This window comes from Rana temporaria, chromosome 7 (genome assembly GCF_905171775.1).
Source record: "Rana temporaria chromosome 7, aRanTem1.1, whole genome shotgun sequence".
Taxonomy (NCBI): Eukaryota; Metazoa; Chordata; class Amphibia; order Anura; family Ranidae; genus Rana; species Rana temporaria.
In genome coordinates, this window is record NC_053495.1 from 60397522 (window position 1) to 60423737 (window position 26216).

General features: G+C 41.1%; 1 protein-coding gene across 3 annotated transcripts in view; it reads right to left on the bottom strand.

The window, feature by feature from the left end:
• Positions 1-2955: 2955 nt before the first annotated feature.
• Positions 2956-26216, bottom strand: part of PFKFB4 (6-phosphofructo-2-kinase/fructose-2,6-biphosphatase 4) — a 132980-nt gene continuing 109719 nt past the window's right edge. For 2 of the 3 annotated variants that reach the window (XM_040359460.1, XM_040359458.1), the window contains exons 9-15: positions 25400-25546; positions 23526-23630; positions 18378-18507; positions 16981-17043; positions 7930-7994; positions 6985-7058; positions 2956-3214 (exon numbers count right to left, since the gene is read on the bottom strand). In XM_040359460.1, the coding sequence (XP_040215394.1) occupies position 3214; positions 6985-7058; positions 7930-7994; positions 16981-17043; positions 18378-18507; positions 23526-23630; positions 25400-25546 (585 nt within the window). In that variant the 3' untranslated portion in view covers positions 2956-3213. The remainder of the gene's footprint in view (positions 3215-6984; positions 7059-7929; positions 7995-16980; positions 17044-18377; positions 18508-23525; positions 23631-25399; positions 25547-26216) is intronic. The other variant, XM_040359459.1, reaches the window with a different exon arrangement.

The following is a 26216-nucleotide window of genomic DNA, read 5'->3' on the forward strand; positions in this document are numbered from 1 at the left end:
TTATTTGGTCAAAACATACAATACTGACATGAGAATAAAAAGTATATTTTCAAACATAAAAAAGGTACAGATAACAGGAAGCAAGGATGTTATAGAAAAAAACAATCAGGAGTGGAACTTTACAGTAAAAAAGTGCAACTGTACATTTATATTCCTTCTCCATAAAATGATCATTGTGCCATTGTGTACTACAAATGATTTTATACATTCTCAAAATAAACTTTCTAATTGTAGCAATTTTACACAAACATTTAATAGAAGTTTCTTAAAGAAAAAATTTTTTTTTAAAAAAAAATAATAATAATCCCTGCCTTGCCCTCTTAAATGAGACGTTGGCATTAATCCATAGCAGAAAACAGTCTTCTAAATATTGCACATTGCTCATTACCCCCGATGCCCTCATCACCCAGCATCTGGAAAGAAATGAAACCATTCCTTTACATGCAAAGCAAACAAATATAAAAACTGGCAAGAGAGATGCCAACGGCTGTACGGATTTAAAAAAGTTTAAATAAACCTTAAACCGTGTGGATGGAATGCCTAACTGTAGTGGTGCCCAAAGAGATGGGCACTTGTAGACACAATGCTGACTATCGTGCATCATGATGGGATTAAGGGTTTGTACAGCACAGTAACCACACACACTCACTAACCAGTTTTAAAGAAACATATCAGGGGTAAAATAAAAAAAGTAAAATAAAAATTTACAGGCAGGCACAATCCCCACCCCAGCTACAAAGTGGTGCAGCACTGATGTAGTGGAGTTGTATGAGGACTGGGAGTCAAATAGCACAGCTAACCCTGCACAGCAGCCACAGCTGTATTTGTAATTCATCCGGACATTTACAGTTTTTGGATCCAGAAGTTTATGGATAATATATATATAATTTTTACCTAATGGGGTTATGTTTAGTTTTAACCCTGAGTTTCATTGTACAGTTATGCAAATACAAGCTCTACATACCCATGCTTTTCATGTTCAGATTTAACAAACTAGCTACCGTTAACCTAGGTCTGTTAAAGAAGACCTGTCCAAGAGCAATAACAGAAGTTGTCATTGATGACTATGAAAAATCCTAGCTTCTGTCATGCCGATTGCATAGCTTCAATACTGAGTGAATGACTTCATCAACTATGCAAATCAGCTGTTCCAGGTTCACTGACTGCACACTTGTTTTGCATAAGTGCTTAAGACCCCTTTCACACTGGGGTTGCCGAGCATTAGCGGTAAAGTGCACCTCGTTTTAGTGGTGCTTTTCGCCCGCTAGCGGGCAAAGGGGTAAAAGTGCCTGTGTTGTGGTGCTTCCGAAGCACTTTTCAGGCACTTTGGAAGGCTGGCCATTCAAGTCAATGGGCAGGGATTTTGGGAGCACTGTATACAGCGTTCCCCAAAGAGGCTGCTTACAGGACTTTTCCCAACGTGCCACAAGCGCACCACCCCAGTGTGAAAAGTCACACTAAAATGAATGGGGGGTGGTTTTCAGGCATCATTTAGGAGGGCATTTCTAGCGTTAAAACGCCCGAAAACCGCTTCAGTGTGAAAGTGGCCTTATAAAAGTTAGGAGGCTAGAAACCACCAGGCAACAAATTAAAGCAAGAGGTGGTCATGGGAGCCCCCATATTGCTTTCAGAACAAGCTCACAAAAAACTATGGGTCATTTCAGCATGTGCTGGATGTAACTACCGAATGTCCTCATGAAGGTGCTGAAATACCTGGGCATGCTCTTTGCCTCCTGTAACGGTCAGCTAAGCTGTACTATTACTTATTGGCAGGCATTTCCAAATAAGATCTGTTTTCTTCAACTGGCAATGCAACACAATGCAGATAACGGTTTGCAAATGTCATACATATTACTGTATCAATAACTGGATCATGGCTTCTAATGCTTTCAGTGTTTAAAAAAAATGGGTAAGTCCAGGCTAAATGACCCACCAGCTTTCAATAGCCTTTGCAAATGACACCAGTGATCTATATGACCAGGGGATCTCTTGTACAGACAAATTCCTCTAATGTTATATTACAGAAGAAGATGTGTCTTAGGAATTCCAGGAGATCCTTGTGAGATAAGTATCCAATTATTAACTTAATTCATTAGGGTCCAAATTAAACTGCAATAGCAATATGGACCCACGCACATGCTCCCATATGCAGATTGTACATGTTCAGAATAAAGCTTAATTTAATTCAGGAGAAAACAAAAAAAACAAACAAAAAAGGAAGTAGGTGCTCCAAGCTTGTGAATACCCCCAGAAAGGCTACAGTACCGTGATGGGATGGGGTATATATTTTCTACTAATTTGCTTTCAAAATTAACGATTTAATATAAAAAAACAAAACAAAAAAAAAAAAAAAGAAGTTTTATGCCGATGAATTCATTCATTACCAGTCATTTGCCTTTAGGACCAACTCTTACATTGCCAAATAAAGTGGTCATCTTTGCACAAGTCAGGTTTTAAAAAAAAAAGGTACGTGCTCTATAAAAGTGGGTATTGTAAATTAATGCTTGTGTTAGTTTATGGAAAAAACATGGTTTAAAAACAATAACCATCTGTTTATCCATTAAATATCCTTCAAGTTTTAAAAAGAAAATGGAGTGTAAAAAAAAAAAAAAAAAATGTTTACAGTATGGATAACCTAAAATGGTTTGAGCACAAATGATACTTAAAATCCAACTTCAGCCAAAACTAATATTTAGTTTTAAATAGAGCTGGAAAGGGTAAGCAGCTCTGTTTTTATTGCTGTGTGTCCTAGCTGAAAAGATTCACCCCCTACTTTATCCATGTGACAGGACAGGACATTATGGAATGGCTCGCTGATAGGGATAGAGGCAGTAACAACAGAACAGTAAAGTGGGGAGAGGTGATTTTTATATTTCCGAGTGTCTTCCTGTTTTGGGGTATCCTCTTATATCTTGTTCTAGTTTTACCAGAAGTGAGGTGAAATCCCCCCCCCCCCCCCCCCCCAATACTTGACAGACTGTCAAATAAAAAAACACAAAAAAAAAAGTTAGTCTGGAGTTAAGACTTTTAGCCCAATTGGATTTCACTATAAAATGAGTTCCGATGATTAGAGCCGCACATTTTGTAACCCCATCAGTTTCCAGAGGGATCTGCAGTGCAATGGAGGAAAAGAACACATGGATCACATCTGCTGCTAAAGATGATTTGGAACAGTCTGAAGAGCTTCTTTACTGGTGCGATGTACATCAACATTCTGAAAGAGTAAATATAAAATCGGTTAGAAATTCTGAAAGATTTTTACACTAAACTATCATGAAACACTATTATCTGTTAAACTATCATGAACACTAATGTATCTATGTAAACTATTTATTAGCTTACATTTAACTTTTGTCAGAGCATTTGGGGTTAAAGAATATACATATAGGCCTTTATATTATGCATATTATGAACAAGAGAGAGACCATTTGTCTCTAAAGTTTAGTTCATAACCAATGATATGCTATGAACAATACTAAAGCCATTTTGGATCTTATTTTGCTCTAAGAGGTTAAAATAAAATTCACTATTTATACAACGGTTTTCTGCCTTACAAGAAGGCATTGTCTTTCTGTATCTTTATCCTTGACCATAAATTTGAAGGTTTGATTGGTACAGACTAACACAAAACAACATAGTATTGTCTTTGTATAATGATGCCATGGGGCTGATTCACAATTCTTGTTGTATTGTCCATTTTAAAATGTATTCCCAGCATATCTATGCATTATATATCCATATATAAAAACTTGTTTAATACATATATTATATATTTATATATCTCCTTACAAAATGTGAGATCCTAAGTGTGAAGGACATTAGGAGCTGTATTTGTAAAATATAAGTTAAGAGTCAAATTACTTCAGCTGAGAGGAATTTTACAACTCATTAGCTGAGATGTAGGTAGAATTATCTCAACTATAAATTGAGAAATACCCAGGTTGTCTGGAAGAAACTTGACATTGTTTGACAGATTTTGACAATTAATTGTGTTTTTCAAGGCTTGGGTCAAAACGGGTCATAAAGCTATTAGGCCTTGTGACCAACATTAGGAGTCATTCCTTATACAAGACTGTCTCTACAGGGTAAAATTGACATTGTTCAAGATGGCCGCATACTTGGTTGCTATGGCAACCCATCAAAACACATTGTCATGCGGCATAGTCAGTCACGTAGTAATGCAAGACACACCCATTTAAGGGGGGGGGGGGGATAAAAAGTTAGTACACAGAGCAGAGAGGGGTTGCTGATCGGGAAAGCTATCTCTCCATCTCTGGACGGAGTCTCTCAGAAAGGATGTCTGAAGGAAGCTGGAAGGGGGAGATCTTGAACGCAAACATGTAGGAATGTTGGGAGAAGTCCCTTTGTGGGACTTATAACAGAATCTTCTCAAACAGACAGAACTCATAACTACTGGCAACGTATTAGTTTGTTTTTTTACCTTTTGTGGTAATTGAATGGTTCTTCATATACATCAACTAAAACCATTTAAATATATATAGCAGGGCAATTTGGAATTTTTAACTGCAGTATGAAATAATATTCCAAATATTAAAAAAGACATACAATTTTGTCTGTCTTTGTAAAGCTAGATTTGTACAATGGTTTTATTATGAAGTATGTGTAAAAATAGATTCATTCCAAATTTAAGTATTGTTTGAATCATCCAACTGTGTGCAAAATATGACATTTGTCTGTACACGTATAAGAAGTAAATAAGAGGAGATCTGTTTGTGTTGAGAACAGAAGATAAAACAAAATTTGATTACCTAGAGTCCGTGGAAATCACAGGAAGGCTATTCACTAAGAGTTAACAAGTTTTAAATATACCAGTATGATTTAAGTATTGAACTGAATATACCTCGTCATACAATGTAAATATTATCTGAACATTTAACCATCAATTATCTCTGATTGCAGAAGTATATCAATTATTGGTTTTGTAACGAATTATACCCGATTTCAATGATATATATATATATATATATATATATATATATATATATATATATTAGTGCTGTCAAACGAATAAAAATTTTAATCGCGATTAATCGCATTAATGTCATAGTTAACTCACGATTAATCGCTCCAATTTATGACGAATTTCCCCACAAATATCGCACAATTCTGCAAGTGATTATAATTTATTATCGCTGTTTTCTAGCTGATCTAAAACCATTTTTGACATAAAGGGACACTTTTGGACAATCTACAGTTTTTCAGGCAGAAAGAATAGTTTTTATTTTATAAAAGAACATGTAGGGCACTGGGCAGACCACTAGGGACAAGGGGGGTGTGTATTTTTTACATACAGTACTGTAATCTATAAGATTACAGTATACTGTGTGTATTGTGTTTGTTTACTTTTTTAAATTTGGCACCGTTCTCCGCTCCCGTGCGTCGTAACGTCGCAGGGAACGGAGCTCGGCGTCACACAAGCACTGTGAATCGAGCGAGGAGGACCCGCCAAGCGAGGAGGACCCGCCAAGCGAGGAGGACCCGCCAAGCGAGGAGGACCCGCTCGATCACACAGCGGGGTGGCATCGCTGGATCCAGGGACAAGGTGAGTAACTTGTCTGTGAATCCAGCGAAAAGGTAAGCCGCGCCGCGCCGCTGCACACTCTGCATGTCCACCCGAGGGCTCCTGCGTTAATCGCGCGACAAAAATATTGACGGCGTTAACATGGGTTTGCGTTAACGCCGTTAATATCGCGTTTAACGCACAGCCCTAATATATATAATTATTTTTTTCAAATATTAATTTGTGTTACTTGTCTTCAAACTAGCACGGATAAAAGAACTTTAGAATTTCTTGGTTAAAATTGTAGGAAGTTGTAAATCTCCCAATTTACATATTTCCAATACAATAATATTTTAATTGTTCAGTATAAAAATTCTGACAGTATTTGGAGGCACTGTGCCGAGATAAGTCAATGATCCTGACATCTTGTTTCCTTGAGGAACTGGTGATGTAGGCAGTGCCAAACAGGTCCCCCTAGAAAGGCCATGTCACCAGTTCCTTCCTGGGAGATTTTACGCATGTGCCATATGATCTGTGGAGCGATTTTTGATTGTTCACCAAAAGCTCCACAACTTACACCGTGCATGAAGGGAAGTGCACCTGAATTAATGCATGATCAGTACGGGCTGTGTAGCAGTTTATTAATGAAAAATTACAAATAGTTCCACTGCTCATAGGTCACACTTAGGAGATAAGATAATCTGGCAAAAGCACTCATAGTTGCAAGTAAAACAAGCATAAGGCCATGGCACCATGCAAGTCACACACAAACATGCATTCTATCTTGCCGTTTTAGCAAATGCTGGAAAAAGGCTATGTAAATATACAACACAATCCTTTTAAAGCATCTAGCAACCACAATTTGAACCATGCTCGCTAGGGCACCTTTTTCCCTTTCTCCCTTTTTAGGATCGATGAAGGTGTGGGGAGGGATGGTGCAAAAAGTAGTTCAGGAATTACCTGAGCAAATCATTGAAAGCTGCCGTATTGAAATTGACTACAAGCTTGCGACCAAGGGCAGATGCAGCACAATATTAATTGCATTTAGCTTGAATTTTAAATGTATTTGAAGAGTTTTTTTTAGATCCTGCACATAATATAAAAAATATTGACTGGAGATAGGAAGGTGGGTTCTCTTTCCTCAACTTCACAATATTAAACTTTTTTGTAAGTTGTCTTAATTTTTTTCTCAATTAAATCCATATACAATTTTACTGAAAAGAAATTATAAAGCACAAAATACTAAACTTGCATATAAAAACATTAACAGGTAGACTTGGCTCTTTACATATTTCATCAAGAAAAAAAAAAAAAAAAAAAAAAAATCATAAAATTATTTTTAAATTATAAATATTTACAAAATTAATAGAGCTTTAGACAAAGTTATCCATAATTATTGCAAGGATTGAGGTAAATTGATAAAACAGATTGTGGCAGCATTAATAATAAATAAAAAGTGGCACCAAGGTTTGGGTGGTCCATGAAGGTCAGGTACAGTAAGCAGGGCTGCCTCAGGTGATCGGAATATGTCTACGTTCTATGAAGCAGAACCACAGAAAACAATTTACATGGAGTTACACTTTTTCATAGTCATAAATCTACATTAGAAAAAAATATGCAAAATAAGGGCTCATTATAAATGTGTATCTGAAAATACTGCTGCCTGTACACACACAGGGCACAGTCAGATACATTACACAGAGCTACAACTCTGGGTGATTTTTTACGAATACTTATTATGAATGAGCAAGCAGTATTTTGCTTGATCATTTATAACAGTTATAGATCACTCAGCTTAGAGAAGGAACGGGGCTATGTTGGCTGTATCTTCCCCCACAGGAACACCCATAATTTAGGCTTCACAACTGGGTGGAGTTACAAGCATCATATACGTGAGTTTTGTGGATACTTGGGCCACCAATCAGAGCAGGATCCTTGAAGCAATTTCAGGATCAGCCACAGCTGCTGACCACAACAAGGCATATTTGACATCAGCACAATAGGCGAGGTTGAGCGGCTGACTGCCAGTCTATGCTGACAACTCCAAGATCCCCAAACATAGATTATATAACCAAGGTCCCTTACACCACCCAAAGCTAGCCCAATCATGGAATCCCCTCTCCAAAAAAAAAAAAAAAAAAAAGTTACTTTTAAGTATAGCTCAGAGAATTAAATGCATTTTTGGGGATTGGACCAACATACACTGTGAAGAAAATCTGCCATTAAACTTTATTGTATGGCTCTCTTTTTTTTTTTTTTTTTTTTAGAAGAAGGAAATAACCTGATTTGAGAAGAGTAGGAATAATAAATAATAATAATAATAATAATTAAAAAAAAACACCAACCTAACAAAATACAGGTCAATACCTCAATTTTTTCAAAAGTTGCATCATAAAAACATAGCATACCTCTGGTTTATTCCTGTGTGTGTTTACTGCATCAATGTTCAGATTAATCTCTTCTATATTGCAACCTGGGGAAGTACAGTACATATTTCAATACATTAAAACCAATAAAAAACATTTTATTGCATGCAATAACTATTTCATCCAGGTTCTGATAACTACTACTGGTATATTTAATGATATGGACATCATACACATGGATTTAAATGCTTGAAATGCTATTGCAGAGTGAAAAGGTAACCGAAAGGCAAGCAGTTAACTACATTGGTTATACTGTGGATGTCATTTTTGTATAGGTCATAAAGTTGGAGGGGGCGCATTTAGGAATGGTCAAAACCATAAATCAAGTAAATAAAAAGGTATCTTCTCACCTGATAAAGTTGCTGTTACAGCACATTAGTGTGGAACAGAATAAATGGCTTTGAGAACAGTAGCCGCATGGCTGTTTCAGGCTGTCTGCAGTTTGCTGTGTAGTGACCAGACCAAGCACAGCAAGTGGCTGCCAAACTGTGGGTAACTGGCTAGTATGCATACTTCAATACACAACACAGATGCCTGCTAGTTGCAATTGAGGACTGGTCATAAAATAAGCTGTCAGTAGAGGTGATAATGCACCGATACTACACCACACCATTCAAAAGTATGTGTGTTCCACACTGATGCAACAACCACTTCCTCAGGTGGGACGATCCCTTTATTTACTTGTTTATTGTATTGACCCAGCTACTCAAAAAAGTCTCCTCTCCTACTCTTCAGGGAATTACTCCATGCTGATATAATTTGGGTGCAGCTACCTATGGAAGACCTTTGCCACGCCTGCTTTATAAACTGTCAGTCTCTAAGCTCCACTGGAAAAAATATTCCTGATCCCCCAAGACGCAAAATTCGGATATTCCCTGGATCAACTTTACCTATAAAATGTTAGTACCCAGTTATATTCTGTACATTTAGGAAATAATTCAGACCCTTTAAAGCAATCTATCGATCTGGCCAGAACCACCTCTTGAGGGAGACCATTTCACATATTTCACAGTTCTTACTGTGAGGAAACCTTTCCGTATTTGGAGATTAAATCTTTTTTCCCCCTCTACAGCCATGGCCAAAAGTTTTGAAAATGACACAAATACTAATTTTCACAAAGTCTGCTGCCTTAGTTTTTGAGATGGGAAATTGCATATACTCCAGAATGTTATGAAGAGTGATCAGACAAATTGCAATTGCAAAGTTCCTCTTTGCCATGAAAATTAACTTAATCCCATAAAAAAAAAATTCCACAGCATTTGTGAAGAAGGCTTCAGGGTGCCCAAGAAAGTCCAGCAAGCGCCAGGACCGTCTCCTAAAGAGGATTCAGCTGCGGGATCGGAGTGCCACCAGTGCAGAGCTTGCTCAGGAATGGCAGCAGCCAGGTGTGAGCGCATCTGCACGCACAGTGAGGTGAAGACTTTTGGAAGATGGCCTGGTGTCAAGAAGGGCAAGCAAAGAAGCCACTTCTCTCCAAAAAAAACATCAGGGACAGATTGATCTTCTGCAGAAAATATGGTGAATGGACTGCTGAGGACTGGGGCAAAGTCATATTCTCCAATGAAGCATCTTTCCGATTGTTTGGGGCATCAGGAAAAAGGCTTGTCCGGAGAAGAAAAGGTGAGCGCTACCATCAGTCCTGTGTCATGCCAACAGTAAAGCATCCTGAGACCATTCATGTGTGGGGTTGCTTCTCATCCAAGGGAGTGGGCTCACTCACAATTTTGCCCAAAAACACAGCCATGAATAAAATGGAAAATTGAATACCTACCTTTCTGTAATTTTCCTTTCCTGGTGCCTACCCATGGCAGCATACCAATGGTCATGGCTCCGCCCCCACTGACCCACAGGATCACGTAACTCTCTCAATAAAAAGAGCTCCCCCCTCAGATAGGCATTCTAGTTACTAGCCCTCAGACCGCAGAGCAGTCCATAAGGGAGGGTGTATGCTGCCATGGGTAGGCACCAGGAAAGGAAAATTACAGAAAGGTATTCAATTTTCCATTTTCCTGGTGCCTCCATGGCAGCATACCAATGGTCAAATAACTCGCTTTACAGGGGGGGTACTGCTCAAAAAAAAATATATTTAATAACTATAGAGTAGAGCGTTCTAGCAATTTTCTCCCAAAGTCTCTCGATGTGAGGGCTGCCGGGTCAAGGCTATAGTGGGACATAAAGGTGCTGAAGGAAGACCAGCTTGCTGCCCTGCAGATAGTTTCCGGGGAGACCCTTGCCAAGGCTGCCCAGGACGAGGCGACTCCTCTCGTTGAATGTGCGTTTATTGCCTTGGGAATAGGAAGACCACTAGCCCGATGGATTGTAGGACTCATCCAGAAAACCTATCTTGCCACTGTTGACTTGGAGGCTGCTTTTCCTTTCCTTGCCCCTTTTGGGATGATGAAGAGGCATTGGTCCTTTCTGAATTCCTGTGTTACCTTAAGATAATGTTTTAAGGATCTGGCTACATCTAGCTCATGCAGGTTTGAGGATGCTTGCTCTCCTTCAAATGTTGGAAGTACCCATTCTTGATTGAAATGAAAGACCGAAGGTACTTTGGGAATGAACTGATGTATTGGCTGTAGTACTACCCTGTCTGGAAAGAATGTGATATAAGGCTCTTGGGCTCCCAGGGCTTGGATTTCCGACACCCTGCGCCCCGATGTGATTGCAATCAGGAAGGCTGTCTTCCAGGTAATGTCCTCTAGTGCGCAACCTTCTGTAGGAGCGAATGGGGAACGTGTTAGGGCTTCCAGCACAATTGTCAGATCCCACTTGGGGTATAGAGATTTCCTGGGCGGGCGAAGTCTCAGAACCGCCTTCAAAAATCTGTCCACCAGTGGATTAAGTGCCCATCTGACATCTGTTAAGGCTGAGATGGCAGACACCTGGACCTTTAGAGTGCTGTGTCCTAAACCTAGGTCTAGGCCTGACTGTAAAAATAACAAAATATTATGAACCTCAGGAAACAGTGGATTGAACTGGTTGGATTCCGCTAGGGCCACAAATTTCTTCCAAATCCTGTAGTAAGTGGTGTTCGTGGAAGACTTTCTTGCGAGCAAAAGGGTTCGGATGACCTCTTGTGAACACCCTATATCCCCCAGCCTCCTCCTTTCAATATCCAGACCCTCAAATCCAGAATCTCTGGATTCGGGTGGATGAAACTGCCCTGAGTCAGCAGATTGTTCTTGAGAGGTAGAGACGTCGGACTGCCCAGAGATAGACTGACCAATAGCGGAAACCACGGCCTCCTTGGCCAATATGGAATGATCGCCAGGATGGTTACTTCTTCCTTTGTCAGACGCTGGAGGAATCTCAGAATCAAGGGAGTTGGGGGAAAGGCATATCCCAACTGGAATGTCCAAGGCTGGATCAGAGCATCTGTACCCACTGCTGTCGGACATGGTGCTCTTGAGAAGAACCGAGGAGTCTTCGCGTTGAGCGGTGAGGCAAAAAGATCTAATTGGGGAGTCCCCCACTGTTGGCAGATCCTGTTGAAGACCTCTTGGTCTAGAGACCATTCGTTGTTGTTGTAGAACGACCTTGATAGGTGATCGGCTAACTGGTTCTCTGGTCCCGGAATATAGGATGCCCGTATGTCGAATAGATTCTTCTCTGCCCATGAGATTATTGGAGTTACTTCGCTGAATAATGCCCTGCTGTGCGTGCCCCCTTGGTTCTGGACGTAGGCCACCGCCGCACGGTTGTCCATTTGAAGAAGGACTGGTTTGCCCCTGAGAAGAGGTGCTAGATGCAGAAACCCCATCCAGGCCGCCCTTAGCTCCAGGATATTGGATATTACTCCCTCCGCACTGAATGGCCACCTCCCTTGAACTAACTTGTCTTGGGTGTGTGCTCCCCAACCTAGCTGGCTGGCGTCTGAAGCAAGTATGGTCCATGTAATTGGACCCAGGAGCCGTGGAACTAATAGATTGGAGGGTCTTGTCCACCACCATAGACTGGATCTCATCGAAGAGGACACAATTATCTTCTGCTTGAGATGTTCTTTCCCCCATTGGGCTAGGAACCCTAGCTGAAATTCCCGTAGGTGCCATCTGGCCCATTTTACCATTGGGATGCATGAAGCGAAGGAGCCTATGAGGCTCAGACAATCTGACGCTGACATGAAGCGGGAACTCATTGCTCGTTTTACTTTTTGAACCAAAATTGGAACCTTTTCCGGTGGCAGAGAAACTGATTTCTCCAGGGTGTTGAATAGGGCCCCCAAGTAACCCATCTTCTGTGTTGGCCTTAGCTGGCTTTTCGCTATGTTGATCAACCAACCAAATCTGGACAAGGTGCTTAGTACTGTTTGGGTGTGCTCCTCTAAGAGGCTTTTTTGCTGAGACAAGATTAGAATATCGTCCAAATAATATAGTACTCGTATCCCCTTTTCCCGAAGAGGCACTAGAATGGCCCCTAGTACCTTTGTAAACGTTCTGGGAGCTGATGAGATTCCAAACGGGAGGCATTGGAACTGTAGACGCAGGCCGCCCACCTTGAACCGTAAAAAGTGCTGGAACTGGCTGTTTATCGGAATGTGCAGATATGCATCCTGGAGATCTATGGAGACCATCCAGTCCCCGGGCTGGACTGATAAGATTACTGTGTTCAGAGACTCCATCTTGAAGCGCTCCAGTCTGATATACTTGTTCAATTTTTTTAAATCCAGTACGGGCCTCCATCCTCCCGTCTTCTTGGGAATTAAGAAGACGGGAGAGTAGAATCCCGAGTTCATCTCTGAAGCTGGGACTGGTAACACTGCCTTCTGTTGTAACAGTATTTGGATGTACTGAAATACTGCCCTTTTCTCTTTGGACGCCGGGATCTTGGTGTCTTGGAAAGAGTATGGAGGAGGGCGAGATTTGAACCTCCAAAAATGTCCCCTGAGGATGGTGGACAAGACCCATGGGTCGGTGCACCCTTCCACCCAGACCTGCGCATAGGCCTTGAGTCTTGCACCCACTAGGCTGGTCTGGGTGGCAGGGGAGTCAAAAAGACTTCTGGGAATCTCCCACAGAAGTTGTGGGTTTTGGTTTCCCCAGCTTAAGGAAAGAAGCTTGAGACCCCTTCCAGCCCCTTCTATAACCTGGGCGATAGGATCTTGAGTCCCTTCCTCTCTGCTGAGCTTTAGGCCTGGGAGCAAATCTCTTCCTTCTGTTTCTATCTTGAGGGATCAGACCACTCTTTCCTCCTGTGACCCTTGAAATTGCCGAATCCATCTTCTCCCCAAAAAGTGCTTTCCCATCATACGGAATGCGACACCACGATTGCTTCGAAGATGGGTCTGCTGCCCATGGTTTTAACCATAGGGCTCTTCTGGCCGTGATTGAATACAACATGGCCCTGGAGGAGCTTCTTAAGACATCTATCGCTGCTTCTGCCATGAAATCTGATGCCAGCTTTAACTCATCTAATGCCTTAATGACTTCCTCGGTGTCTATGCCTGCTCTGAGAGCTGTCTCAATGTTGTCAGTCCACACCCTGGTGGCCCTGGAAACAGAAGATAAGGCTACCGCCGGTTTGCAAGCCCCGCCAGTTGCTTGGTACATCTTTTTAAGATCTGCATCGATCCTCCGGTCTAAAGCATCCTTGAAGGAGACCGAGTCCTCTAGTGGTAGGGTCGTATTTTTTGCCAGCCTCATGACTGAGGCATCCACAGCTGGAATGGATTCAAAAATCTTAGCATCCAATTCGGCCAACGGATACAGCTTTTGTAGACGGTTAAAGGCGACAGGCCTCTTATCAACTTTCTGCCATTCTCCTAGAATGATCCCTTTAATCTCCTCCATAAGTGGGAAAATTAGATACTCTCTTTGTTAAATGCGGAAAGTATTTTTTTGTTTTGGACGGGGGCTCAAGGCCCTCTTCTTCCCATTGAATGGCATCCTTGACTGCCATTACAAATGGCTCCACCAGACCAAAGTCAAAGGCTGAAATCTCTTCCTCATTTGATACTAAGTCCTCCTCCAGGCCCTCTTCCCCCGGGTATGGGGTGGATGGGCCCGCGATCTCTTGCTCAGCCAAGGGAGAAGGAGGAGAAGAAGTGCTTTGTGCTGCAGCCAATTCCCTGATGGATTCTTTGATAAGATCTTTTATCGAGCTTGTGGACACCTGTTTTTCTGCAGTAGCCTCCAAGAAGCATTGGCCGCAGGCTAACTTGCCTGGCAGGGCTTTTTTCCCACAGACCCAACAGTCATCCCCTCTAGGTTTGGAAGAGGAATGGTGGGAAGAACTTCGATGGCTGCTAGAGTTGCGGCCTGAAGAGTGGGGATGGCCTGAACCCCTGTGGCCTCCTGAGCTTCTGTCGCGGGAGGATCTGTAAGATGCGTCTCGTTGCGGAGACAAAATCCCAGAATACAGGATGTATAGTATGTCTGTGATAGTGCTCTTTTCTATTACTAATACTTTACCTGTTCTGTAGCAGCCCTTACCTAGTGGAAAAAAAAAAATATATATATATATTATATATATATATATATATATATATATAAATAAGAGTCACACACCATCCCCTTTTTTTTTCTTTTCTTCTACATACACTGACCAGTCCAAAAGTGCCTTGGCAAGGATCCATATCGCTCTGTAGAGGTAATCCAGCAGGAGACGAGTGCTGGCGATGCTACCCCACTGACAGTCTGCTCTCAACTGAGAAAGACAGGCTGCTTTTAAAGTCTTGGGAGTACCAAGATGGCCGCCAAACGCGCAGTGCGCATGCGCGGCCGCGTCGCCACGGCTCCGCCCCCCGAGATGACAAACTGAGTCATGTGACCCGCGCGAAGCGCTTGCAGCTCGTGAGGAGGACAGATGCCCGGCGTCCCGCCGAGGAGTGAGACATACAGGCGGTAAGTGGGAAACTAATGCTGGGTAACTTTTAACATAATAGTAAAGCCCTATTCCCGGAGGAGAACCACCCGGGATGCGGAATAGTCAGCCTATATACCTGAAGAGGAGACACCATAAGCTCCTGGAGGTAAAACAAGTGCCCCAAAAAAAATCCTCAAAAAAAATGGTCTCCTATACTTATCTGGCACCTTTAGCAGCCCAAGCCATAGGACTCCGTCCTGCAGGAGAGCATGAACCTGCAACGGTTACACCATGGATGGTGAGGTAGGGCTGAAATATGATCCTGCGGGATGAGGACAGAAAAAAGAAAGCCTATCTGAGGGGGGAGCTCTTTTTATTGAGAGAGTTACGTGGTCCTGTGGGTCAGTGGGGGCGGAGCCATGACCATTGGTATGCTGCCATGGAGGCACCAGGAAAGAATGGTACCAAAACACCCTCCAACAGCAACTTCTTCCAACAACAGTTTGGTGAAGAACAATGCATTTTCCAGCACCGTGCCAAAAGGCAAAAGTGCTCGGGGACCAAAACATTGACATTTTGGGTCCATGGCCTGGAAACTCCCCAGATCTTAATCCCATCGAGAACTTGTGGTCAATCCTCAAGAGGCTGGTGGACAAAAAAACCCACTGAGCCCTGTTTCACACTGGGCTGCGGGAGTGAAGCCGTGCAAGTTCATCTGAACTCGCACGGCTTCAGTCCCGCTGGCAGTCCTGATTTCGGCCGCGATTTAAGAGACATCTGTGCATGTAAATCGCGTCCCGAAATCGCAAAAAGTAGTACAGAAACTACTTTTTGAAATCGGTGCAGCGCCGCAGGTGCGGCGTCGCTCTGATTAGGACGGCGTCATTGCCGGCAAATGCCACCGATTTGAGATGAAGCAATTCGTACCCAGTGTGAACCTGGGCTAATTCTGACAAACTCCAAGAAGTGATTATGAAAGAATGGGTTGCTATCAGTCAGGAATTGGCCCAGAAGTTGATTGAGAGCATGCCCAGTCGAATTGCAGAGGTCCTGAAAAAGAAGGGCCAACACTGCAAATACTGACTCTTTGCATAAATGTCATGTAATTGTCGATAAAAGCCTTTGAAACGTATGAAGTGCGTGTAATTATATTTCACTACATCACAGAAACAACTGAAACAAAGATCTAAAAGCAGTTTAGCAGCAAACTTTGTGAAAACTAATATTTGTGTCATTCTCAAAACTTTTGGCCACAACTGTAGATGTACAGAGTGCCCCCTTGTGCTCTGATGACCTTAAAGTGAATAACTGAACACCAAATTCACTATATGGACCACTTATGTATTCGTACAGGTTGATCATATCCCCTCCCCCCTAACCTCATCTTCTCAAGAGAGAAATCATTCAGTTTCTCCAATCTTTCCTCATAGCCGAGCTCCTTCATGTCTTATCGGTTTGGTTGCCCTTCGCTTCACTTTCTTCAGTTCCCCAATATCCTTTTTGAAAACTGGTGTCAAAACTGAACTGCATATTCCAGATGAGGTCTTACTAATGATTTGTACAGGGGCAAAATGATATCTCTCGCTGGAGTCCATACCTCTCTTAATACAAGAAATATATTTTCTTGCTTTGGAAAACTGCAGCTTGGCATTGCATGCCATTAAGCTTAAGATTACCAAAACCCCAGATCCTTCTCCACAATGGATTTACCAAATTTAACTCCCCCAGTATGTATGACACATGCATATTCATAGCCCCCAAGTGCATAAATTTACTAAACATTAAACCCCATTTGCACAATTAGTCAGTGCATTAAGGTTTACAAAAATTGGAGACATCCTATAAGGACGCTATTACACTGCATAGCTTATTACACTGCATAGCTTAGTGTCATCTGCAAAGACTGAAATTGTACTTTTAATCCCAGACCCTATATAATTTATAAAGATGATCAAAAGTAAGGGTCCCAACACTGAACCTTGGGGTACACCACTGAGTACCTTAGACCATTCAGTTAAAGTTTTGTGCTCATAATGAAAACATGACTTCTTATATAAATGCAAAAAAAAATAAAAATAAAGTAACTGATCCTCCACAAGACAGTGACTTCTCAGACCTGTGAGAAATGAAGCAGGTCATACAAAACAGACCATTTCACTTTTAAGCAAAATAAAGGAGAAGGGGGAAACAGAAAAGACTTGCCGCTAGATTTACAAAACAGGGTCTTACCGTATGCTATAGGAGTAAGTTTCAAGACTGTGTGCAAGGGGCACTGGAGGTAAGGCAGCGTATCTGTAAAATAGCACACAAGATAACATTAAAACATTGACTCACAGACACTAAGAAAAAGCGGGAATGATAAAAAAAAAAAAAAAAAAAAAAAAAAGGCAATTCATTTTTTCCCCCCTCATAGTGAAGAGGAGTAACTATGATAAGAACCAGGAGGGGAAGATATCTTGCAAAACAGAGGCACATGGATACCTGTGCGCGTGGTGTGTGCCGACACAGGGGTGATCCATGGAGGAACTGACAGCACTCTGCATGGCGGGGGCAGTGGATCAGACCTAAAGGGTCAGTCCTTTGCATCAGTGTGAGTTTGTCTCCTCCCTACTCCTCCAAATCGCATCGCTTCTCCTTTAGGCTAATCAGGAAACGGGTCTCAGGACCAACTTCCCGATTGGTCAGGAGGAGAATCAGTGTGACAATAGAGAATATTCACTCGCTATTGTCACACAATTGGGTGGGCTCTGCGACCAGAGCCCACCCTTTTTTGAAGCCTCTGGCTCTAATCTGGTGAAAAAAAACAAACACACACACACACGGAATCCATGCATGTAGATTAGGGGGCCAGATGCATTGATGGAGGGAGGGGGGCGGTACCCGTGCCCCGAATAGACAGGCTGCCACTGGTTGTTTGGAATGGCAGAGAACTGCATTGGCTCGCAGAAGCATACACACATTGTAGAGTGTGTGGTGGAGGAACGATTGTGCGGAACACTTTATACTCGCTGTGTCCTGAAGCTTGGATTTTCCCTCCTTACCCGCTGGGTCTTAAAGTCTGAATCTACTTCACAAATTTAACCTCTCATGCTTTGTGCGACATGCATTTGTTTGCACGTTCAATATATAATTAATTATAATTTAATAATTATAAAAAAAAAAAAAAAAAGAGAAGAAGGACATGTTAGGTATCCATTTACTCCTTGCAACCTGGTCTTTTAGGTTTTACCAAAAAATGTGGTTCGTTTATTGCGTTTTGTCCTAAAATTCACTTTAGCGTGTTTACTGGAATTTTATTCCCCAGACCTTTATGGTAATATCAAGCGACATAAAAATATATATTTTTTTTAAACTACCACTCATTTTTTTCTCCAAGGAGTCTTTCAGAAAATATATAATAATTGGGGATTTTATGTAATCTTCAGGCTTAAAATTATTTTTTAAACATGCAAAAATGGCTGACAATGAAAGGGTTAAAAGGCCAAGTTCACATTTCATAACAGGTTACACCCATATTTATGGTGTAACATGTTATGAAAGGACCACCAGACCCCACTCTCCAGCCTGTGACCTCTATAGAAATGCCCCCTTTAATTACAGCCTTCCCTATCTCTCCAAGTGTGTACCTGCACTTTTATCCAAGAAGTAGGCCAGCAGGCAGCGCATGACAGCTTGATGGCAAATAACTAGAACATTCTCCTGGCGCTCCAGTTCCATGATCACAGGTTCAAGACGTTGTACCAAGTCCTCATATGACTGAGAAAAAAAAAAAAAAAGGGATGGATTAGTTTTTTCACATATCTAATGCAAGGATGGATTCACACCAAAGGAGAAAGAAGATTTGCTGTCCGAGGCCCTCGACTTTGGAACACTTTGCCAACCTCCATTCGGTTGGAGGAGAACCACTTGGCCTTTAGGAGAAAGCTCAAAACCCACCTCTTCTGAGCTCAAGAGAGAAGTGGTCAAACAAGCGCCCAGAGGCGATTCAGTTCGCATGTGTAGCGCTATACACATTTTTCACTCACTCACACCTGGCCCATTGGGTTGCACTGGATTGCATTGGGCAGCACACAAACCAGGCAAATCCTATTGTTTCAGTTCACAACAAAATGCTGCAGCTGAAACAAAAATGGCAACAATGTAGAACAAGCATATGAGCAGTTTTCATTTCTGCCTTGTTGGTTTGACAGACACACAAAAGGGGGTCTTCTGCTGCAAATCAGCGAGTCTGGGCTTTTCTGGTGTCCCTGTACCTTTAAGGGAAACTGGTTACCTCCAGGTAAGCCTGTTCTCAATCAATGCACTGCTTAATATACATTGCCTTAAAAAAGTATTCATACACCCTTGAAATGTTCCACATTTTGTCATGTTACAACCAAAAACGTATATGTATCAACATATTGGGATTTTACATATAACAAAGTGGTACAGAATTGTGAAGGAAAATAATAAATGGTTTTCCAAATAAATGTGTGAAAAGTGTGTCGTGCATTTGTATTCAGTATTGAGTAAAGTATTGTAGAACCATCTTTCGCTGCATTTACAGCTGCAAGTCTTTTTGGGGGGGGATGTCTCTACCAGCTTTGCACATCTACAGATCTAGAGAGAGTGACATTTTTGCACATTCGTCACAAAATAGCTCAAGCTCTGTCAGATTGGATGGAGAGCTGAACAGCAATTTTGAAGTCTTGTCACAGATTGTCAATTTGATTATGTGTTAATATTTTACTGGGCCATTCTAACACATGAATAGGCTTTGATCTAAACTATTTCCTTGTAGCTCTGGCTGTATGTTTAGGGTCATTGTCCTGCTGGAAGGTGAACCTCTGCCCCAGTCTCAAGTCTTTAGCAGACCAACAGGTTTTCTTCTAAGATTGCCCTGTATTTTAGCTCCATCAATCATCTCATCAACTCTGACCAACTTCCCTGTCCCTGCTGAAGAAGAGCATCCCCACAACATGATGCTGCACCACCATGTTTCACAGTGGGGATGGCGTGTTCAGGGTGATGTGCAGTGTTAGTTTTCCACCACACATAGCGTTTTGCTTTTAGGACAAAAAGTTACATTTTGGTCTCATGACCAGAGCACCTTCTCCCACATGTTTGCTGTGTCCGCTACATGGCTTTTCACAAACAGGACTTCTGATGGCCTTTTCAACAATGGCTTTCTTCTTGCCACTGTTCCATAAAGGCCAGATTTGTGGCGTGCGTGACTAATAGTTGTCCTGTGGACAGATTCTCCTACCTGAGCTGGGGATATCTGCAGCGCCTCCAGAGTTACTATGGGCCTCCTGGCTGCTTCTCTGTTTAATTCTCTCCTTGCCCACGCCTGTCAGTTTAGGTGGACAGTCATGTCTTAGTAGGTTTTCAGTTGTGCCATACTCGTTCCATTTTCGAATGAGGAATTGAACAGTGCTCTGTGAGATGTTCAACACTTGGGAGAGAATATATATATATATATATATATATATATATATATATATATATATATATATATATATATATATATATATATATATATATAAATTATATACCTGCCTGGTGCGTTCCTTGGCCTTCATGATGCCGTTTGTTCACCAAGGTTCTCCAGCAAACCTCTGAGGTCTTCACAGAACAGCTGTATTTATACTGAGATTAAATTACACACTGGTGGACTATTTACCAATTAGGAGACTTCTGAAGGCAATTGGTTCCACTCGATTTTAATTAGGGGTATCAGAGTAAAAAAGGGAGCTGAATACAAATGCATGCCACACTTTTCAGAGATTTGTAAATAATTTTGAAAGCCATTTATCGTTTTCCCCTTTCACTTCACAATGATGTGCCACTTTGTGTTGGTCTAGCTCAACTAAAATCTCAATAAAATGTATTTATGTTTTTGATAGTAAAAATAACAGGTGGAAAATTAAGGGGTACGAATACTTTAAAGGCACTGTATGTCCCAAATTGAGAGCTTAGATAGGGACTAAACTCCACAGAGGTACCTTGATACAATAGTGTGGCTTTACATGTATTTGCAAAATGTATTCAATGCAAAAAGGAAGGACAGCTTTGTTTACCCAAAAGGTTGACCGATTACACAGGTATTTTGTGCTGGCTGGCTTGTGTGCTGGTTAAAAATTTTTGTTTGCCAAATAAAATGGGACACCATAAACCATACAAAATGTATTGCATCTGAATACATACAGCAAACTTCTAAGAAATGGGGACTTTGCCTCTATGAATGACTCAATTTTCAATAAAGAACTTGCAATTTGCAGAGATTTAGAAGTTATGAGCTGTTCATTCAGCTAGGAGATCAAGGATTTTCCCTCATTGTCGGGTGCAATACTATAACTGCATTACATGACTACTTTTGGATGAAGTAGATTTCATTTAAAGCCATAGCCTCAACCTAAAAACTGCAAAAGTCCCCTTTTTCTTTAGTAGGAACAATTTCCTCTAGTTCAGTAGCCAACATTGTCTGTAAAAAGGAAACTTTATTGGCAACAATAAATGCCAAGAAACATTTTCATATTTACAGACGCAAGGCCTTTGGTAAATTCTATGGGGTCAAGTCGTTTTCTGGAGCTATGAAGTTTTATTCACCATTTATCACCAGTCACCATTTTAGACTAAACTATTTGACATTTTGTACTGGTACAAAAGTTAAAAATGGCTTGGGCATTTTTGAGTCCATCAAACTGGACATATTCCTCTTGTATCAAAAAAGGAACCTTTAATACAAATAGACAGTGCCGTTAGACAAGTCAACTGTGTTTAGCCATTAGCTGATGATACCCCATCTTTATAACTGGGATTTGTCTTTTTACAGTCATTAGGCAGGTCAGGTTAGGTAGCTAATAGCTCTGCAATAAACAGGACACAGCTGTTGAGCTAAAAGGTTTCCTGGTATAGTGTACATAAACACACAAGTATTAGCTGTGTTTGCAGTTCGGAAGAAACAATATGGGAACATGTCTTTTACCGTACAAGAACAGAGATAATTGAATTACATCTGCCATAAAAAGGGAGTTGGAAAGTAAAAAAAAAAAATAATAATATATATACACACACTACAATAAACAACCATATTAGCGCGTTATTGTTTAAAAAAAATAAAAATAAAAAAAGAAGGGGGGAAGAAGGGCAGAAGATTGGTTTGCTACACAAACAGCGATTGAGCACCATTAAGCAAAACTTCCTGCATTTGGATTAAACAGTGCTAGACAAAAAACACACACAGACACCTTTCAGTCACAAGTCCCTGATTCATCTGTATATGCATATAGGTTCTATGATGTATGCAAAGTACACACACACACACACACACACACACACAGTGTATAATATATATATATATATATCTAAAAATATAAAAAGTGTGAATAAAGTGGATGCAAGCCCCACTTATGAAATCTGACCTGGGAACATGTATCTGTAGAGTTTACTTATTTCTCTACAAAGCCCTAAGTCCTGTGTCTTTCTGCTGCTCCGCTCCTGTGTTATCAGCATGTTAACTTCTGACAAGCTCTCTGACTCTTGAGATAAATGCAGCTAGAAATGTGTGTCAGGAAGAAGCTTAGAACAGCTCTGAAAGTTTTTGTTCCCCTATGTCAGTGTTTCTCAATTCCAGTCCTCAGGCCCCCCCCCCAACAGGTCAGGTTTTCAGGATTTCCATTATTTTGCACAGGTGATTTGATCAGTTTCACTGCCTTAGTAATCATCACAGCCTTTTCATCTGAGGGAAATCCTGAAAACCTGACCTGTTGGGGGGGCCTGAGGACTGGAATTGAGAAACACTGCCCTATGTGAAGGGGGAGGGGTGTGCCTTTCCTCCAATCAGCTCACACGCAGTGTAATCCCAGCCCCCCCTCCCACTGCTGAAACAGGAAGAAAATTGTCTAACACTATGTGCACCTTCTAAAGGCGACAGCAGATATACATATGTAAAAAACATTTATAGGAAGATTAGTTTCATCTCTGTATCATCTGAGGCTGTTTACTTCACTGGATATAGGAGAGGGTGTATATCCACTTTAAAAAGGCAGAAATTCCCCTTTTGGGCAATTTGGCTAAAATGTCTTTTTTTACACTACCACTCTACACTTCAGACCTGCAGATCAAAGTAATTTCTGTACAGCTGAAGGTGAGAATTGCATTTGTCAACGACTACTAAAGCTGCACATGAAGTAAGAGTGTGTAAGAGTGTGTATTCTTTTTTTTTTTTTTTTTTTTTTTAAAAAAAAAAAAAAAAAAAAAACACACACACAAACAAACAAACAAACAAACAAACAAACACACACACACACACACACCCATTTACATTCGCCTGGTCATATTCTTGCTAAAACATAAACATAAAAACCCTCAATGACACCGAGGATTGCTGGGAGTGGGAGGGGTTATATGGGTGACCTTACAGCTCTTCTTGCCAGTGTCCAATCACCTCAAGGTAGAAACATATAATCCAGTAATCCAAGACACTACACCTGTGCCCTATACTGTGCTCAAAGAAAGTAACTTTACAGGCACGTTGGAAATCCCATTGTGAATGTCACTTATTGCAAGCCACTTAATTCTGGAACCTAACGGACTATTTTTCTTGCACAGAATACAAGCAGTTGCAGTGAAGAAAAAAAAACAAGAAATGTCACTGTCGGGTGATTGCAGCAGCGGACAATAAGGCAGGTGCAAGCGGCAACCCATTCCCATGCGGCTGCAACCCACATGCCAATGCGGTACAAACCTTATACTGTATTATTTATATTCTTGCTGACAAAATGCTCACTGACCTCTCCTTTTGGATAGCGGTATCTGTATTTATCCTGGTCCCGCAGGGCAAACTCCAGAGGATAGGACTCTTGAATTTCTTCATAACGCATCTCCTCACATACACCCTAGCAGAAACACAGCAGGATAATTTATGTGCATCATGAAATATAAGCACTGAAAAATATACAATTCCGATTCCAAAAAAAAAAAAAACACACACCATACAAAACAAAGATTTAATGATTATGAATAGTTAGGTAAATGCAAAATCTGTTCACTTATTTGTGGAAGTATGACTATGGATGTGGCACCTCCTTTGCAGATGCTACAGCCCAAACGGTCTGGGGAGGTTTTACACAAAGTTTGAGTGTTTGAATTTGCGCCTATTAAGCTTAAAAAAAAAAAAAAAAAATTATAATACGCAATTAGCGTTTCAAACTCAAACGAAAATGTGCTCAGTAGGATTTAGGGTGATCGCTTTGTACAGGACACTCAAGTTACTCCCAACCAAAAACTGGTAAAACCATGTCGTCTGGAATGCAAATTTTAGGAACAGGGGCACGGCCACACTAGATTGTAAAACGTAAAGTCCTTCCCCAAACTCTTGCCACATTACTGGGAGCACAGTTGTCCCAAATATTCTTCGTAAAATGTAGTATTCGTATACCCTTTACTGGAAACGCCTGAACAAAAAGTTGTGCCTGGATTTCTGAAAAAACATTTACAGCTACAATGGCAGCTTCATTGGCCTCCATTTGATTTGCAGCCAACACAAACATTTAAAGGCTTGACCGTTCAGTTAAAAGCACAAGCAATCATGACAGATATTCATGTACATTTTTTAGGAAACTTAAATTTATGGGTTTAGTTCAGCTTTAACTAACCATGTTACAATTTCCACTGTTTTTTTTTTCTTAAAAAAACGATAATTTACAGCCTCTACATTGGCACAGTTCTGGTTACCACCACTAGAGGGAGAACTTTTTCTAGATAAAAGCAAATTGGTAGTAAAATTTGTAACTGTAAGGGCGAATTCACACTGTATACAGTGACAGACATTTTACCGCTTCATAAAATGCGTCACTGCAGGGACACGCAGGAAATTTGTTTCCCATGTGTCCCATTCATGCTGCAACGCAGCGATAAAATGCAGGCATGATACATCTTATTGCAGCGCACATACCGAATCACATGAAATGTACAGCAATGCACACTGCCGTGAAAGAAATGTACATTTTGCAGAGAAGAGAGAAAAAGAAAAAAAAACCCCCATGCAGCAGCAGAAAAAAAAAAAAAAAAAAAAAAAAAAGAAGAAGATGCACCTGTGACGCAAGTGTGTAAATGCACATTAACGCTAGGTGCATTTGGCACTTGAGCACCAATTCATTTTACTGGCCAGAATAATCATTTATGAAATTAGTTACCACCCTAGCGTTTGACACACGTAAAAACGCATTTACACACATCAAGTGTTTTCCTGCTAGACAGCTAAAAATCCAGTGTGCACAAGGCCTTAAAAAAACAGGTGACTTGCAGGTTTATAAGTAGGGCTAAGGCCAGGCTGACTTTAGTTTTAGGTGGTGAGGGTATAAGACAGTGGGGGGGTGGACAAAACCCAAAGTTAGGGCCTGTTCACACCACATGCAACAAAACTGCGCTGCAATGCTGTGACATGGGGTGCCATCCAATGCACTGCATTTTTCCCCCCACACCAGTATTGTATAGTGAATTGGGCACTAGGAAAATAATTGATTTCTATGCTTCTTTCAATGACTGGCATGTACACAGTGTAAAAAAAAAAAAAAAAAGGAGGGGGTGGGGGGAAGAAGACAACAGACACTGCACATAATGTGAATGGAGCCCTTAAAACTATGCCTGGTGGAGGAACACTTACAGCATCAATCTCATTCAGAGTTTTCCACTGTTCATATGGTACACCCAGAGCCTCTGCTGTCTGTATTGTCCTCTTCATCTGGCTTGTCCACACTTTGAGATCATGGATATTTTGTTCGTGGATGTATTTAGCCAAGCATTTGGCAAACTGAGGAAAAAACAAAACAGTTTACAATTGTGCAACAAAACAGACTTTCAGACCACTATTAAATAACAGACGTGCCAACGATATACTAGAAACCAAGTTAAGCAAAAGTTTAATTATACTGGACAAAAAACAGGAATTCTAACTTGTGCCAGGCACCATAGCCTGCGGTACCTAGGTGTCCAGGGATCCCTGTTCTATACATTAGAAGGACCCATGGACTAGGTGCTGACTGAGAAAAATGCGCCAACGGAAAATAAAATAAAAAATAATGTCTCGCACATGCTTAACAAATCAACTCTGAAGGCGTCCATGCAGGCACAGTAGTACCAGATGTGACACGCACACGAGAATATACACACACACACACTATATATATATATATATATAAATAAACACAAACACACACACACACACACACACACACACACAATCTATCTATAAAAAAAAGTGTTGTAGTCCACATTTCTTAGTGGCCAAGGTATAGGAGCGTCAGCCACTTACCTCGGCAGAGGTTTTCACATGCTAGACAGGATGTAAACACATGGTGGGCATAATCAAAAGGGGTTTTCAGGGAAAGGGCCGCTGCTGGCAGACCACAGTCCTGGCTCTAACTCGTCATCCAAGGAGGGTACAGATACGGCCCCCCCAAGGCTCAGTCTAAGAGTAAATC